Consider the following 15,985-nt stretch of genomic DNA (forward strand, 5'->3'; position numbering starts at 1 on the left):
CAACTCGGTATGACCTACTCCGTCCGCGTCGGAGTACTACCTATTGGGTATAGGGTTTCTGTTACTCTATACGAGTACTATTTTTTTCCGGATATAATAGTACTATTTTTTTTCCGGATATAATAGTACTATTTTTAGTAACCAATAGTAGCCACGTTGCATCCATGAAGTACTTTATTTTGACATCGAGTTTCTATTCATTCAATCACGAGCAGCTAGCTGTGCGTTCAGTATGATATTATGATTATCGCTGTGCTGAACTAATTCTAAAAAAATATGGTTATGGCATGGTACTAATAATTTCAGGCATAATTATAAGTTGGTTTAGAGCAACTCCAACAGGCCGATCCAAACGGACGGCGTTTTTGTCTGCTTTTTGTCCGTTTGGATCGGCCGCCCGCCCGCCGTCCGCCCTCTGGGTCGGCAGTGCGCCCAACGAGCCGACCCATTTTCATGAACGTGCGCACTTTAGATCATGCCAGCGGCCATGCCGCCGCCCTGGTTTTGGTGCTCCAGCGCGCGGGAAAGGTTCGCGCGCGCGGGGAAAAGCGACCTAGCGCGCGCGCCGCGGCCGGCGCTCGTTATAAGAAGGTGCTCCCTCCACACTCTGTATGTCGCCCACTCGTCTCGCCCCCTCTCACTAGCCTCGCCGCCTCTGCGCCACCATGTCGATGCGCCGCCTTGGCGCTTCGGATTTTCGCGGAGTCCGCGAGCGCTGCTCCAGCGGCTTCTCCTCCAAGATCTGGTTTCGCGAGAAACACCTCATCCTCGGCACCTTCGACACCGCAGAGGAGGCGGCCCGCGCGCACGACCCGGCGGCGTGGCGCCTCCTGAGGCCTAGTTGGGATATGAATTTTCCCGACGTGTCGAGCCAGCGGGCGCAGGATCTCGCGCCTCTCCCACGGCTTTTCACCAACGAGGATCGTCGTGTCCACCGGAGGCGGCAGCGTCACCTCGCCATCGCCGAGATGGACGTGGAAGCCATGGTGGTGTGGCGCGAACGCTTCCCGCAGGACATCGTCGACGAGCGCCAGTTCTACAAGAAAAGGAGGTTGGAGAGGGACGCGAGGAGGACGGAGCGAGCTGCCTATCGGGAGGACAAGCGTTCGCGGAAGCAAGCCGCTCAACTAAAACTGAAGTTACGAGAAACGTCGGGTTGGGACTTCGAAGACGAGCAGCATGCTGACGCCTATATTCAGACGTCGGAGGAGGACATTACCGAGTCGGAGTCGGAAAGCGACGGGTAGTTGGTCTTTTCTTTTATCTGTGTACGCTAGAACTATCTTTTTATCGGAAAAAATGGCCAACGTCGGCGACGAAGTAGGCGGGCGAGGGTGTGCTGTTTGATGTGGAGAGGCCAATCCAATGTGCCACCGACCAGCGGACCCGATGAGGAAAGAGGGTAAGCGCGCGCGTCCGTCTTGTGTCTGCGCCGACGCAAATTCGGCTTAAAAATGGGCCGGGAATAGGTCGGCAGGCGGACGAAAGCGGACGGACGTCCGTTTGGGTCGGCGCGGCCGCGAACGAAATGGATCGCCCCGAAGTTGCTCTTAGTTTAGGCTGTGCTGAGGAATCGATGTGATCTTTAGATTCTACTACTTGTCACTCGGCGGGGACTCGATCGGCGCACCATATCCGGCTGAACCAGGTCTGGCAGCTGCGGTCCACCTCCGGCATCGGCGGAGCACGAGGCCACGGCAGGCTGTAGCTGCGCCGTGGTGATATTGATGATCAGTGGGAGGGGGCGCATGAACAAAAGAACACAGACATGACACTGACAACTCATCTCTTTCATTAAATTTTAGCAGTACTCCTACTTGAGATACTCTAATGCAGACATGACACTGAAAAGGTCTTAGCAGGCATGGCAGCAGGTAGGTACTATTCCCTCTGTAAAAAATATAAGAGCGTTTAGATCATTTATATTTTTAGTGATCTAAACACTTTTATATTTCTTTACGGACGGAGTGCAGGAGAGATTATTGATCTACAGGCCTTGGCATGCATGGAATTCCAACAGGTAGCAAAACCTTCAAGCTAAGCCGACGAGACGACCGATGCAGCGAATAGACTGGCGAGCAATGTTCTCCATGTTGGGATCTTCTTCGACTTGAGACCGTTGCACGCGCGCCGGGCTTCTGCAGCGCACTACAATGAGAATGAATAGCGCGCAAGCAAGCCAACCTGCAAGGAGGGAGACGACCACGTGCACAATCTCGCTTTTCCTGACATGAATATGATCGGAGTGAGCGGGTGGACTCTGAATTTGTCCGGGGTGGCTGACAGGTGCTTGAGGTAAAGCGGGGTGGCCATAGATTGCTTGTGGCGGCGGCAAAAGCATCGCAGCAGGTAAGACAGGCGGCGGTGATGCTGTTGCAGGGGCAGCTAGTAGCGGCGGGAGATGCGTAGCATCCGGTTGGGCGGGTGGTGGTGGCGGCGGTGGCGGTGCTGTAGCAGCAGCGGCGGGTGGTAGCGGCGGGGGAAGCGTGGCAGCAGGTAGGGCGGATGGCGGCGGCGGAGGTGCCGCAGTAACAGCGGCGGGTGGTAGCGGCGGGAGAAGCGTGGCAGCAGGTAGGGCGGGTGGCGGCGGCGGAGGTGCCGCCGCAACAGCGGTGGGTGGTAGCGGCGGGAGAAGCGTGGCAACTGGTTGGGCGGGTGGTGGTGGCGGGAGAAGCGTGGCAGCTGGTTGCGCGGGTGGTGGTGGCGGCGGGAGGTGCATGGCAGCTGGTTGGGCGGGTGTTGGCGGCGGCGGTGCTGCTGCAGCAGCGGCGGGCGGTAGCGGCGGAAGAAGCGCGACAGCAGGTTTGGCAGGTGGTGGCGGCGGAGGTGCTGCTGCTGCAGGAGCTAGTGGTAGTGGCGGAAGAAGGTTCAAAGGTGGCGGAGTGGAAAACAATCCACGGCCGCCGGCGACGGCAGGTGGTGGAGGGTGCAGCCGTGCCCCATGGACACCAGGCGGTGCCTGGAGAGATGTCACAGGTGGTGACACGGAAAATAGCTCTCGGCCGGCTGCCACGGTAACAAGGAGAGAGAGGAGGAGAAAAATGGGGAAGTGGTTTGCCATATTGGTTGAACGCGCCGGCGGGTACGGTGGCGTGGAAGAGAGGGATTGAAGAGATGAAAGGTTCAGAAAGGTTGAGTTTTTCATGGAAGCGGCCGGACCGTTTATATAACGGCTGGAGTGGAGAGAGAGGAGGGAGATCTCAAGAGGAGGAGAAAATGGTCAGGGTACCATCCACAGTGTCTAGAGGGGCAAGGTTGCCTCTAAACTGGGACCCATGGTCCTGCCTCTAATCCGGGATGAAAACCACACAGTGGCAACCCATGGCTTCCACATACTCCCTCCGTTCGGATTTAGATGTCGTGGGGGTTCTAAAATTTGAACTACGAAACATTTACAAGAAACCCCCTGCGCATTTTCAAATTGTACAAAAATAGACGACGACAGGCATGCGCGGCTCGCGCGTGAACAATCGGCCGCCGGCGAGGCTACAGGCCAGTGGAGCTCCGGCCGCCGGCCTGATCCCGATCCTTATCCCCTGCCAAAAATCTCCTGAAGCTCCTCCGCTGCCTCCGGCCGTGGATCAACGGAATCGAGGCCATCTCCTCCCACCACGACCGCCGCTGCCCCCACGAGCTCGATGCCGACGGGCGACCTCAGGCCTCCCCGAGCCAGTCCGAGCTCCGCCGCGCCAAGAGCTACGCCCGCCTCGAGCCACGCTTGTTGGAAAGCCACGAATCAACTGAATCGCCGCCGTCCCCTCCCAATCCGGTCGCTGCTTGCCGCCGCTGAAGCTCGTCACGGTAGCTCCTCCGGTGAAAAAAAACCCGGCGACGCGCGTGCTTCTGCAGCCGGTCGAGCTCGTGCTTCTGCTTCTCCCCTGCAGCCGGTGGAGCTCGAGCTGCTGCTGCTTCCCTACCTTCGAGTTCTTCTCTGAAGAAGTTGCAGGTTGCTGCTGCTGCTCCCTGCTCTGGAATTTTGTTTCTGTCTGAAATTGAATCAGAGAAAGTAGTTTGATATTAATCTGGTGTGATCCACACATAACGCAATGAAGCAAGAAAAGGTTTTGTTCACTAAAAATGCAAGCACACCTAGAAAGTGTTCATAGAAAGTGTTCATAATCAGAGAAAGTTTGCTATAGCAGTTTTACATGGGCCAGATTTCGCCTTGGATGATTGTTTCAGACTGCAACAAATTCAAACTAAACTCCTTAGTAAGTGTATGAACAATGAACAATGTTTTGAATGTGTTTTAGATGCATGGATGGGCACTGCGTCTTCATATTCATCTTGATTAGTCTGAACAATGAACTCTTTTGGCATTTGAGGTGCGGTCTGGAACTGGTTGATGCAACTGGAGTGTTTTGGTGTTTCCTTTCTGTTCCAGGATTTCTTCTCTTCATCTCTCACTAGAATGATGCTGTAGCGTTTACAATATGTTTTCCTCACAACTTGAACTGATTGGTTGACACAGAAAGAAAGGAGTACATGAGATATTTTCTGAAACAAAATGACCACCTAACAGACAATTGGAAGTGCCAGAATATTATATCCAGCTCTAATATTGACTCTGAACAACTGAGAATACAAAAACAGAGCAGTTGGAAATGATTTGTAGCAGAGGAGTCTAGTGTAGCAGAGCATCTGCTGCTTACGGTTCAGAGTTATAGGCGCCCTGAATTTGTTGGTCATCGCAGCAGAGTATGTTCTGGAGTCAATCAATTTGTCTAGTAGAAACTCTATACATTACCAGCCAAACTGATGTCCAAGCAAAGAATTTAGAGTAGGTTTAGATAAAGCACGCCACAACACAAACAGACAGTGAAGATGATTCATCACCTCCAAGCAACACAAGACAAAACAAATACCAAATTAATACCAAGTCTGAACCCTGCAAGCTAAATTGTTTTCATACTTCTCAGATAAACCCCACTGTCTTAAAAAGATGTCCTACTAGAAGTAAGCTAAATAGAAGTACACTAGCCCTACTGCTCAGGCTACAGGAGTAGCTTGGTTACAGTTTGGAATAGATAATTATAATTGTTGTTCTCACCTGTTTAGCTCTGAAATTAAACCTGTTAATCCAGAAACTCACCTGTTTATGTCCTGATAGTAGATAAGTCTGAACGGGAGGAATATTGTTATCTCCTCATTTCTGGATCATGTATCTTCTGTTTCATTAATTTCTGCAAAATTACTCTAGTAAGAGAGGTGCAATGTTTTTTTTACATCATTGCTCTCTAATGAACAGTTACCGGAGCAAGTGCTCCACTGCCGCAATGATGTTTGGGATTGATCTCAACATGAGTCCTCAAGAAGATGATGCCTCAGAACCTGCAGATCAACAGGAAGAACACAACAGTCAACAACGATACAACAATGAAGAACCAGTCAATAATGAAGCAACAGGTACTACCTCCAAAACTTTTGCATTTTCATTTTCATTTTCATGATCTACTCCTATTATTTGCAATAGCTACATGACTTATCTTTTGCTCCTTATTTGACAGGGGAAGAAGCAAGTGGTGTAGAGGAACCAATTCATGAACAAGCAAGTGGTGTAGAGGAAGCAATTCATGAGGAAGCAAGTGATGTACAGAAACCAATTCATGGGGAACTCACAAATGAGGAGAGATATGGTATTTATTTTGCACTCATGGTGATCAAGACCCAGAATGGACAAGTTCTGAAAAAAGACAAGGAGGTCATTGCTAGCCTACTCGATACAACCGTAAGAACTGTTGAGAGAATATGGGAAAGAGCTCTTAAACAGATTGAAAAAGGGGAGAAAGTTGATGTCTCAAATCAAAAGCCAGGTAGAGTTGGCCGCAAGCGGAAAGTTTTGGATCTGTCAAGGGTGGTGACAATCCCATTGAACAGAAGGAGAACATTGCGAGGTCTGTCAAAGGCATTGGGTGTAAGCTGCACGACCTTACACTCAAGGTTCGAGTGGGGTCATTTGAGGCGTCACAGTAATAAGTTGAGGCCCCACTTAAACCTATCCAACATTGTAAAGAGATTGAAATGGTGCTTGGCTATGTGTGAAGATTATTGGTCTGCGACACGGGAATTAGACAACATGGCCTACATGGATGAAAAGTGGTTCAACATGGCTAGGGAGGTGAACAACTACTATTTGCTTCCCGAAGAACCCGACCCCTTGCGCACCTTGCATCATAAGGATAGCATCGCCAAGGTGATGTTTCTCGCAGCCGTGGCTAAACCAAGATACGGCAAAGGTGGTGAGGTCACTTTTGATGGAAAGCTCGGCATTTGGGCTTTTGTCACAGAGTCTCCTGCTCAAAGAACCAGTGATAATAGAGATAAAGGGACGCTCGAGCTCAAATCATTGAAAGTCACACGAGATGTAATGAGGTATTACATGTGTGAGAAACTTATTCCTGCGATCCAAGAGCGTTGGCCGGACGAAGATCAAGGACGGACAATCTATATCCAACAAGATAATGCCACGCCACATATTCTTCCCGATGACCCGGTTTTCCGACAAGTCATAGAACAGACTGATTTGGATATTAAGTTGCTTCAACAGCCTCCAAACAGTCCCGACATGAACATTCTTGATCTCTGCATATTCAGGTCTCTCCAGTCCCACACCGATAGCAGAGCACCTCAAAGCATCAGGGAACTGATACAAGGTGTGGAGGAGGAATATCGAAACTACCCGGTTGATAAGCTAGCTAGAAGCTTCGTGACGCTGCAGTCATGCATCCGAGAAGTAATGAGAAACAAGGGAGCGATAAACTACTCGATCCCTCACATGAACAAGGAACGCCGGCAGGCAGAAGGACGACTTCCTATAGCTCTATCTATCGATCATGAGCTAGTTGGACAGACCATAGCCCTTATAGAAGAGGCAGAAGCAATCTTAGCAGCAGAAAAAGAGCAGAAGCAGCAGGAAAAGAGCAGCAAGACAAGAGCCGCAGCAGCCTTGAAGAAGCAGAAACACCCTTCGAATACCAGCAGCCTCCAAGCAGCAGGAAAAGAGAACCAGGAGCCTTCAAGCAGCAGGAAAAGAGTACCATCAGTCTCCAAGAAGCAGGAAAGGAGCAGCAACAGCCTTCAAGCAGCAGGAAAAGAGCACGAGCAGCCTTCGAGCAGCAGGAAAAGAGCAGCCACCTCCTTCAAGCGGCAGAAACACCCTTCGAGTACCAATAGCCTCCAAGCAGCAGGAAAAGAGAACCAGGAGCCTTCAAGCAGCAATAACAGAGCACCAGCAGCCTCCAAGCAGCAGGAAAGGAGCAACTCTTCTTTACTTGGGGTCAGCTAGTGCTAGAATCAACTGACTATCGATTCATCTATTCTCTACTATTGGTTATATTGTGTATTCTGAAGGTACTCCCAATGTTGTCACTCAAATCACCAGCATCACCCCCATTTGAGATGCTCAGGACTCGATTGGGGAATTAAGCAAGGGTAGTTAGATGATTACCCTTGACTCGATTGGAGTAACTCTGTTTTGTCGATAATTATATCTACTCAAGTTTGTCAACTTACTCGTGGAGTGCATATACTCAAGTTTCTCAACTTACTGGGTAACATCTGACTAATTATATATACTCCAAACAGAGAGCATGACTGAATTTAGGAGCATCTCTGAATTTAACTGAATTAACATATGACTAATTATATCTACTCCAAACAGAGAGCATGACTGCAGCGTGACCTTGAGTTACCTAAAACATGGATGATGCTACCTAATTTAAGTTCAGTTTTTATGTACTAATTCTACCATAAATTCATGGATGATGCTACCTAAAACATGAAAGCAGAGATCTACTCCAATTCATGAACAGTAAACTGTCCCAGTGATGCACACAATTGAGCACACAGAAAATTGAATTCATAGACTGAATTTGGTAATTTTACTGAGCACACAATTGAAGTGCTTGTGCAATATAAGAAATCTCATCTTTGTTATCAATTTGTGTACTGTAGAACCTAATAAATCTGATCTTCTGTTCTAACCACTTAACATACTAACAGCAATTCATTTTCAGATGATTCAGTGTAAAATGTTCATCTCATTCAGACTTGAGATGAAAAATAGTGTCTCCCTCCTTGCTTACTTTAGATGCAGGGCGACCAACCGATCGACCTCACCAACGTGGTCCTCGTGGCCTCCCTATGCCGGCGCAACCCGCAAGCAAGGCGGCGACCAGAAAATGCTTCAGTTCAGTGGCAATGCAGAACTTTTATCCAGTCTGAAACATCGAGTACAACATAGAGCATGGCATCATCATCTAGCAGCAGCACTACCACAATGAGCAGAACAAAATTCAGAATATGCAATGGTTCATAACTTAAATGATTCCTGGATGCACTAGTAATCATTTCGTTTAAAACTTACTAACTCCAAAGAATAAATGATTACAACAGATTGACAAGAAAGAGAGACCATAGTACAGAACACAAATTAAAAAACTCGCTTTTAAATTCTGAAATACTCCATGGAGTAGCAGCTTGATGCAGCAGGAGCATTCAACATTCAGAGATGGAGCCCAACATTCAGAGATGAACAATGGCGCAGGGGTGGAGTATTTCAGAGATGAACATCGGCGTAGCGGCACAACATTCAGAAGCAGCTCCATGGTTGTTCCTTCAGGCTTGAGCAGGGGTGGAGTACCTTGAGGCTGAAGCAGGGGTGGAGCGGCGTCCTCCATAGCATCGGGGGCACGGAGCGGAGCAGGGGTGGAGCAGCATCCTCCATAGCGTCGGCATCCCGGCGCGAGAGCGAGCTGCATGGTGGATCTGGGAGGGAGAGAGGATGGGGTCTCCCCTGAAGCTCGCGGCCACCGGCGCCAGGAGCTTGGCGGCGGTGAAGGCCTCGCATCGACGGAATCCGTCGCCGGCTTGAACTCAAAGGTCCAAGCTTGAACTCAATCCGTCGCCGCGGGAAGGAGGAGAGGAGCGCGGCGAGGCCACCGAAGGTGGGGGAGGAGAGCGCGGCGACGCGATAGAAGGTGGGGAGGGGAGGGGGAGGGGAGAGCGCGGCGGCAGCGCGGCGGCGAGACGGAGAAGAGCATCGAGCGGACCGCGGCGGCCAGCCGGAGAAGAGAGTGAGGGCGAGGACCGCGGGTTCGGTCGGAAATAGATGGAGGGGGTTTTCGCAAAAAAAAACGTCGCGACATCTAGATCCGAACAAAGGGAGTACAATTTAGTGACTGGCAAGTGGGGACACTGGAATATTTTATCGGCAAGGAGAGTTGGAGATGGCCCGGGTCGTAGCCAGCCTAGTGGCCATGTGAGGGAGGACGACCACGACGCGTTTCTTTGCGTACCCGACGCGAAATGGCGCCACATTTCTGCTGCCGAAACACTGTCCGGATGACAGTCACCGACCGTACTCCGAAAGATGGAGGATTCATGCGCTGCATCGTGCGAAAGTCGTCTAGAATTTGTTGTTGTGCGTAGCATGGCGGCCTTCTGCTGATTGCATCCAACGGCGTCCACGCCCGCTCCAGCTCTCTTTACGTCGGCTCGTGCAGCCGTTCCATCGTTTCCGGCGCTCCATGGACGTCTGTATGTGCGTGCACGGCGTCGGCGCTGGAGTGCTGTCGTGGCCATGAGCTCGCCGGATTTGTTCTGTGCGCACTCGCTCATCTTGTAAAACGAAGTAACCAACAACCTCCTCCCGAGATTAAAGGAGCAGCTTTCCACTGATGAATAGACACCTTGCATTGTAATATACGTATCTTGTATTGTATTCTTCACCGCGCACACACGTGAGGCTAGCATTGCACAGAGCTAGCTGATCGGTTTTGCCGGCGCGTGGAAACGCAACGCGCGAACACCAATAGTTTTTATTGTTTTTTTTTTCGGGGGAGTTTTTATTGCTTCAATCAGCTTCTTTACAGAGATGTTACATGGGTACTAGTAAAAGTCTACGCAATTTCCCTCGGTTGTTAATTCCATATTTTTCCTTCTTCCGGTTGCTAATTACTAGTAGCTGATTCACTATTTCTCTCTCTCTCTCTCTCTTTTGTCTGATGATTTTTAATTGCAAATTATTTTTCATTAGTTAGCTCAGGATTTTTTTTATTCATCAGCCAACATATTACAATCGTTGATACATCCCGCAAGGAAAGGTGGCGTAGTCGAGACCACCAGCTCCACAAGTTCTCACAAGTAACCTGTTGTGCGCATGGGCAGCGAAGCTAGCCTCACGTGACAAAGATCAAATTATTTGCATGTTCAACACCATCCCGGCATACGAGCGCTTCTGCCAACAGGGCATTGGCCAGAAACTGTACCAACGACTTGTAGCAACGAGGAGACGGCCCATGCTATGGGTGCCAAACATCCAGTACCAGGCGACGGAGACAGCATCTGCAGTTGGAGGTGGCTCTTTTTCCCTCTAGTTAGGGTTTCGCCGAGTTCTCCCGGGGCGATCTTCGCCGCCGTCGAGCGTTTGTTTCCCTACCACCGATCAAGCCCCGTTTCTTCGATGCGGCAAGGAGGGGACGGCCTCCCAGGGCTGTCGTCTCACCCGTGGGCAAGGAAGGGGTCGGCGGAAACTAGGGTTCCCCATCAAGCTACCCGATCTGTTCTTCGGGTGAGATTATTCATGGAGAATTCCGGAGCTAGTTCCTCCGGGATCAGTGATGTTGAGCAGATGATGAAGGAGTTGGGACTGAAGGAGGAGGACTTGGACGATGTGGTCTTCGATGAGCAACCTGCGCCGCCGGAGGGGCCGAGATGGGTAGCCCTAGCTAGGGTTAACACCTCCAAAACCTACAGCCAGACTTGGTTTTTCAGAAACATGAGATCGGCATGGGATATTGCGCAAGAGGCCAGGTTCAAGCCTCTGGAGGAAAACTTGTATACGGTCACATTCACTTGCTTGGGTGACTGGGAGAGAGTTATGAACGATGGCCCATGGAATTTCAGCGCCGGTGAAGTTCCAACGAAGCATCGACAGCGCCCGGCGGAGCTCCATTGCAGCGTCGGTTATGCTTCCAGCGACCCGTCGTTGCTCCATTGCAACACCGACGGCCTCCCAACAGCTTCAAGGCGACATCGCCGGAGTTGCAGCAGCAACGGCTCCGACGATGCTCAATTGTAGCACCGCCGACGCCGGTGATGCTCCGTCGCAGCTTCGAGGGCCTCCATCGTTGCTCCATTGCAACCGGCGAGCCCCCTGGTTGGAGCACGCGCCGCTCGCCTAAAGCAAACACGGAACACCGTTGGCTCCCCATTGTAGTACCGCCACGCGACTACGGCGAGGCGGGCACGGGCACACCCATCTGTAGCATTGGGGCCGGCGGCCCTGCTAGCTGCGTCGGCAGTCGCTTTCTGCACCAGTGCACGCGTTGCCTTTGCAGCGGCCGGTGGCTGCCCTTGCAGCAGTTGCGACGGCGAGGCGGCGGTGTGCTGGGAGCAGGTGGGTGGCGCTTCCATGGCCAGAGGAGAACGAGAGGGAGAGAGACGCGAGAAGGGAACGAGAAGATAGGGATGGATTTGGATGGCTCGCGACGCTCCAGAAGAGGATAAGGTGCAAGACGTGTTGGGCCACATGGGCACGTGGCACTCGATGGACGCGGTTTACGTGTGGGTAGAATCAGCCGGTTGATTCTGATCCTTTTCCTTTGTATATAGGGGTTCGGGAGGGAAAAAGATAACTATCACGTACTTAATACATATATCGTCTCATATAAAATTAGATTGTATATTTTGTAATAGCACAAGTGATAACTTATGTATGAGAAAATAAGGATGAATTATAAGTAGTTTGATGGCTGTCAACTGCTCTTCGCTCTCTGCTCCGCGCTCCACTCTCCTCTCCTCTCGCTCGCATCGCTCCCCGTTAAGCCCTCTCCGGTAGCGGGCCTGTGGCAACTAGTTGGTAGACAGCGCGGCGCTCGCGCATCCTTGCCTGGAGATGCCCCTGACGGGGTCATGTACCGGGGTGGCTAACGCCAAGGAGCCCGCCCTCGTCAACTGCAAGGGGCCCTACTAGGCCTGATGCAAGGAGCAAACCCTAGGAGGCGAAGACGACCTTCGTGGTCCCCAAGGCTAGAGGGCGGCGGGTGACGGTGTCCTGGACTAGGGGGAGCTCACCACATCGTCTCCCGACCAGGTGGATCGGGCCGAGGACCCCATGGCGGTTCACTCATGGGCCATTTCGGGCAGCCCATGCCGCATACAAGGAGTATTCCACAAGACTTGGTGATCAAGACAAGGACTCCTCTCCACCAACGTATTCGGCTAGGCCTCTTGTTATCCTAGGCCTCTGGTGCATTATATAAGCCAAGGCCAGGCTAGTCGATAGATCATTATGACATTAATCATACATGCTAGACTTCTAGGGTTTAGCCATTACGATCTTGTGGTAGATCTACTCTTGTAATCTCTATATTCATCAAGATCAATCAAGCAGGAAGTAGGGTATTACCTTCATTAAGAGGGCCCGAACCTGGGTAAACATCGTGTCCCCTGTCTCCTGTTACCCATCGATCCATGACGCATAGTTCGGGGTCCCATACCTGAGATCTGCCGGTTTTGACACCGACAATGGTGCTTTCATTGAGAGTTCCGCTGTGTGGTCGGCAAAAGGATCAATGGCCCGCCTGCAGATCAACTGCGACGTCGGTGTCTTCGTCGCCGCCTCGACTGGTCACCTTGGTTTGACCGAGGACTGTGCCCTACCTCCAATCATCATGTTCGGACGAGGGCCTTCATCAACATCAACTCCGATATCTATCAAGATCGTGGAGGAATCATCCATGGAGCTCGGGGGCTCAACGTCAACATTGCTCTCGGGCGACCGTGCTGTTTTTCTGGACAACGAACTTGTATCCGCCGCCACCGCCTCCTCGAGTGTTGTTTTAACGATTGCTTCGGTGGAATTGTGCGGAATTAAGTCTACAACAACCATGCAAAATTTCGTCGAGTTCCGATGAAGGAATCTCCGGCAATTTACGATATACCAGAGCCCTGTCAAATCTGGACGGGAATCTGGACGAGTTTAGGGCGTGGTCTCCAAAGCCAAGCTCGGAGGTCCTTTGGAAGATCCAACCGTTCATCTGCTGCAGAATTCCCATATCTACCACCCCTCAAAATATCAGCTTGATCCGACGGTCCAAACTCCGGGAACCTTCCGATGAGTGGATCAATTTTCTGATCTGTTTTCTGCGCGAATATGGATTCGACCCGAATTCATGTTTCTTTATGAACGTGATATTGGACAATCTTTTAAAAGGAATTTTCTTCTAGGGTATTGTGCGTTGTTCTTAACACGTGCCCATAAAATTTTAAGCCTTCTCTGAGGTACTCTTCATCATCACGCTGGTGTCAAACCAGTCCGGTAACATTGCTCTACGGTTGCCGACCTGCGCTAGACACGTCGTCGCTTTGTTGAGCCGAGCTCATCTTCTTCGGATCATCATCTCGGCGAGCCGAAAAATAGTTCGGCATCGCGAAGGATAAATCATCACCAACAATGCTGCCCCACGGATTACGCGGAACGGGCACACCGGCATCGCCGTTCGGTCACTTCATCAATCCGGCTTTGACCGCGTCACAAGTTATGACCAGCGTCGGCAACTGCACTGTTGCTTCTTCAAGCCGATGTCCATCACGCCGAACTGCTTCAACACCTCGGCTGATATGGCAGCTGCAACGTCTCCTTACCTACCCGCTCCGTTACCTCAGCTAGACTGGTGGCTTCACCATCTCTTCATCAACCTACTCCGGAGACTTCGACGTCACCCCCCGACCAGCTTCGTCACCTTAGCTGGATCGGGGGCTTTGCCTCGGCAAGCCAACCTTTGCCAGCATCGCCATGCCGCCGCTCCATCGCTCATCAGGCAATGGGTGTGCGGATCAAGTCCCAATTTTGGGAGTAACCTTTTTTCAGATTGCTACAACAGATAAACCAGATGCTATTAATCCTAATAATTTTTTCTTGCTTGGGTTTATTTTTCCAAAAAATTATTACTCTGGTTTGTTCCATCATCTGTATACAGCTCTATCAAATGATGGCCGCATTAACGATGGTTGCGCGATGGTTCGGTCCGTTTCCCGTCCGCAGTTCGGCGAACGCCGCATCTAGAGCCCGGACCGCCCTGCCAATTCAGATTGTGTCACGCCTTCACTGCGTCACGCCGACACCCTGCATCGACATTGGCTTCGGCGCCAGGCCACATCTCTTTAAATAAATTATTTCTGCGTAAAGCAATTATGCAAGGATTATATATATATAATTATTTTTTGGACCGCACTGTTTTATGTGTGCAAGTAATCGATTTTGACTGCGTTACGCGGTCACTTCGGCATCCGCCGATCACAGCTTCGCCATGTTAACTGGAGCGAGAACTTCATCTCGCCACATCGGTCGCGCAGCGTTGTCGCTTCGTCAAACTGACGTCCACCATGCCGAACAGGTCGACTGGTGTGGGGGCTTCATTGTCACCTTGCCGACCAACTCCGCTAGCTCGGCTAGACTGGGGGCTTCGCCTTACCACATCGGCCGAGCCGTGTCACTACTCCAGAGTGCCGAACTCATTGCTAGGACATCTAGGGCTTGGGGGCTGGGACCTCGGCCATGCCGAGGACTGCGAACCTTGTCGGATCTGTCACAGATCAATGGGCGTCTTCGTCCCGCCACAAGCCCGAATCGCGTCATCAACACCGAGCACATTAACCAGCTAAGTCGCTTTCATGCTCAATGACTTTCAGTTTTAAATTTTGTTCGGTTCGACCAAGCATTATACTTTTTTGGCAAAAAGTTGTTTGTGAAAAACTTCCTTGTCAAAACTTTGTTTGTGACACACAAATTCAAATACCCCGTTACTTGGGGGCTTACTTTATGAAGCCTTTTCTCGTACATATGATTATACTTGTATGACTTCATTCCTTGTTCATGTATTACGCCATAATATGCACCATGTTGACTTAAGTGTTCCGCAAGCTGGTTTGCCTTGCTCCTGTGTTTACCCCTATGTTCCCGATTGTTCGGCTAGGGAGTAAGGGAGCACCTCTGCGTTTGTCACGATCAGGTCATCCGAGCTCGGACCTTAGACTGGGTGAAGCCGAAAGCTAGCGCTCTTATTGTTTTCAATCATGGTCGGCACACTACGAAACTCATGAGTACAAAAAATCTATTGCACAAGTCTCATAGTGACAATGAGCAACCGAAGAAAGGTATCGGTGGGGGTACTATTTTCTTCGAAGATGCTTCTTACACTTCGTCAGTAATATAGCATAAGTTCCCTGAGCGCGCTTTGTCTGTTACAGCCTTATGGCCTGATTGCCTGATTATCGGAAACACCATCGATATTCTCGACAGGTGGAGTACATAACACTTTTCGGCCCTTGACCGAAGAGGGAGAAGCCGACGGTCGGTTAAGACGCGTTTAAAGTTCGGGTGAACACATATATGATATAAGTGCTTCGGTACATACAATCATTATACATAAAATTCTTTTACGCAAGTCACTTGGGGGCTCTTACATTAGTATGAGCCATTTTATAGTAAATGTGTTTTCTTCTTGGTCGTTGCAAAGTCTTTTTCTACCGCTCATTTTTTGACTCGAGTGTACGGTCAATAGCCGGATAGCCTGTCTTCTCTCTAAAAGCCGCTCGAGTTTAGTTTGCTAAACTGGCCTCGGAGAAGTACTCCGCCTTCGGGATAAGGAACTTGAAGCCGTAGGCTGACCCGCTTGAAAGTCTTGAGATCGGATGTGTCATGTTAAAGCACGACAGAAGCACTTTTTCTTTTCTTTTTTTCTCCAATTTTCGGATTGGCACCGAACACTTGATCTAGTTCGGACGTCAAGTTTTTACTGAAGTTTTTTGGTTTTCCAAGCCTATGGCACTTTTAAACTATTTGTGTGTTTCCAGCATAAGTCTCGCAGTGCAACGCCGGACTCCTTTAGAGATTCGGCAAAAACATTCTCGGATATTGCTATATATATGCATCGGTTTCGAATTGTGTCTTCGGTCAATGGTTGGGTTGCCCGGCTCCTGT

At 50.5% G+C, this 15,985-nt stretch overlaps 1 protein-coding gene and 1 pseudogene across 1 annotated transcript; one reads left to right on the forward strand and one right to left on the reverse strand.

Annotated features, from left to right (window-relative positions):
• Window positions 1–665: 665 nt before the first annotated feature.
• On the forward strand, window positions 666–1,247 carry LOC109783904 (uncharacterized). The gene has a single exon (XM_020342485.1). It carries the CDS (start codon window positions 666–668, stop codon window positions 1,245–1,247), a length of 582 nt encoding a protein of 193 aa, XP_020198074.1.
• An 8,941-nt stretch (window positions 1,248–10,188) lies between these two features.
• LOC120962522 (uncharacterized) lies at window positions 10,189–11,676 on the reverse strand (annotated as a pseudogene).
• Between the last annotated feature and the right edge of the window lie 4,309 nt (window positions 11,677–15,985).

The sequence above is a fragment of the Aegilops tauschii genome, chromosome 4 (genome assembly GCF_002575655.3).
Source record: "Aegilops tauschii subsp. strangulata cultivar AL8/78 chromosome 4, Aet v6.0, whole genome shotgun sequence".
Taxonomy (NCBI): domain Eukaryota; kingdom Viridiplantae; phylum Streptophyta; class Magnoliopsida; order Poales; family Poaceae; genus Aegilops; species Aegilops tauschii.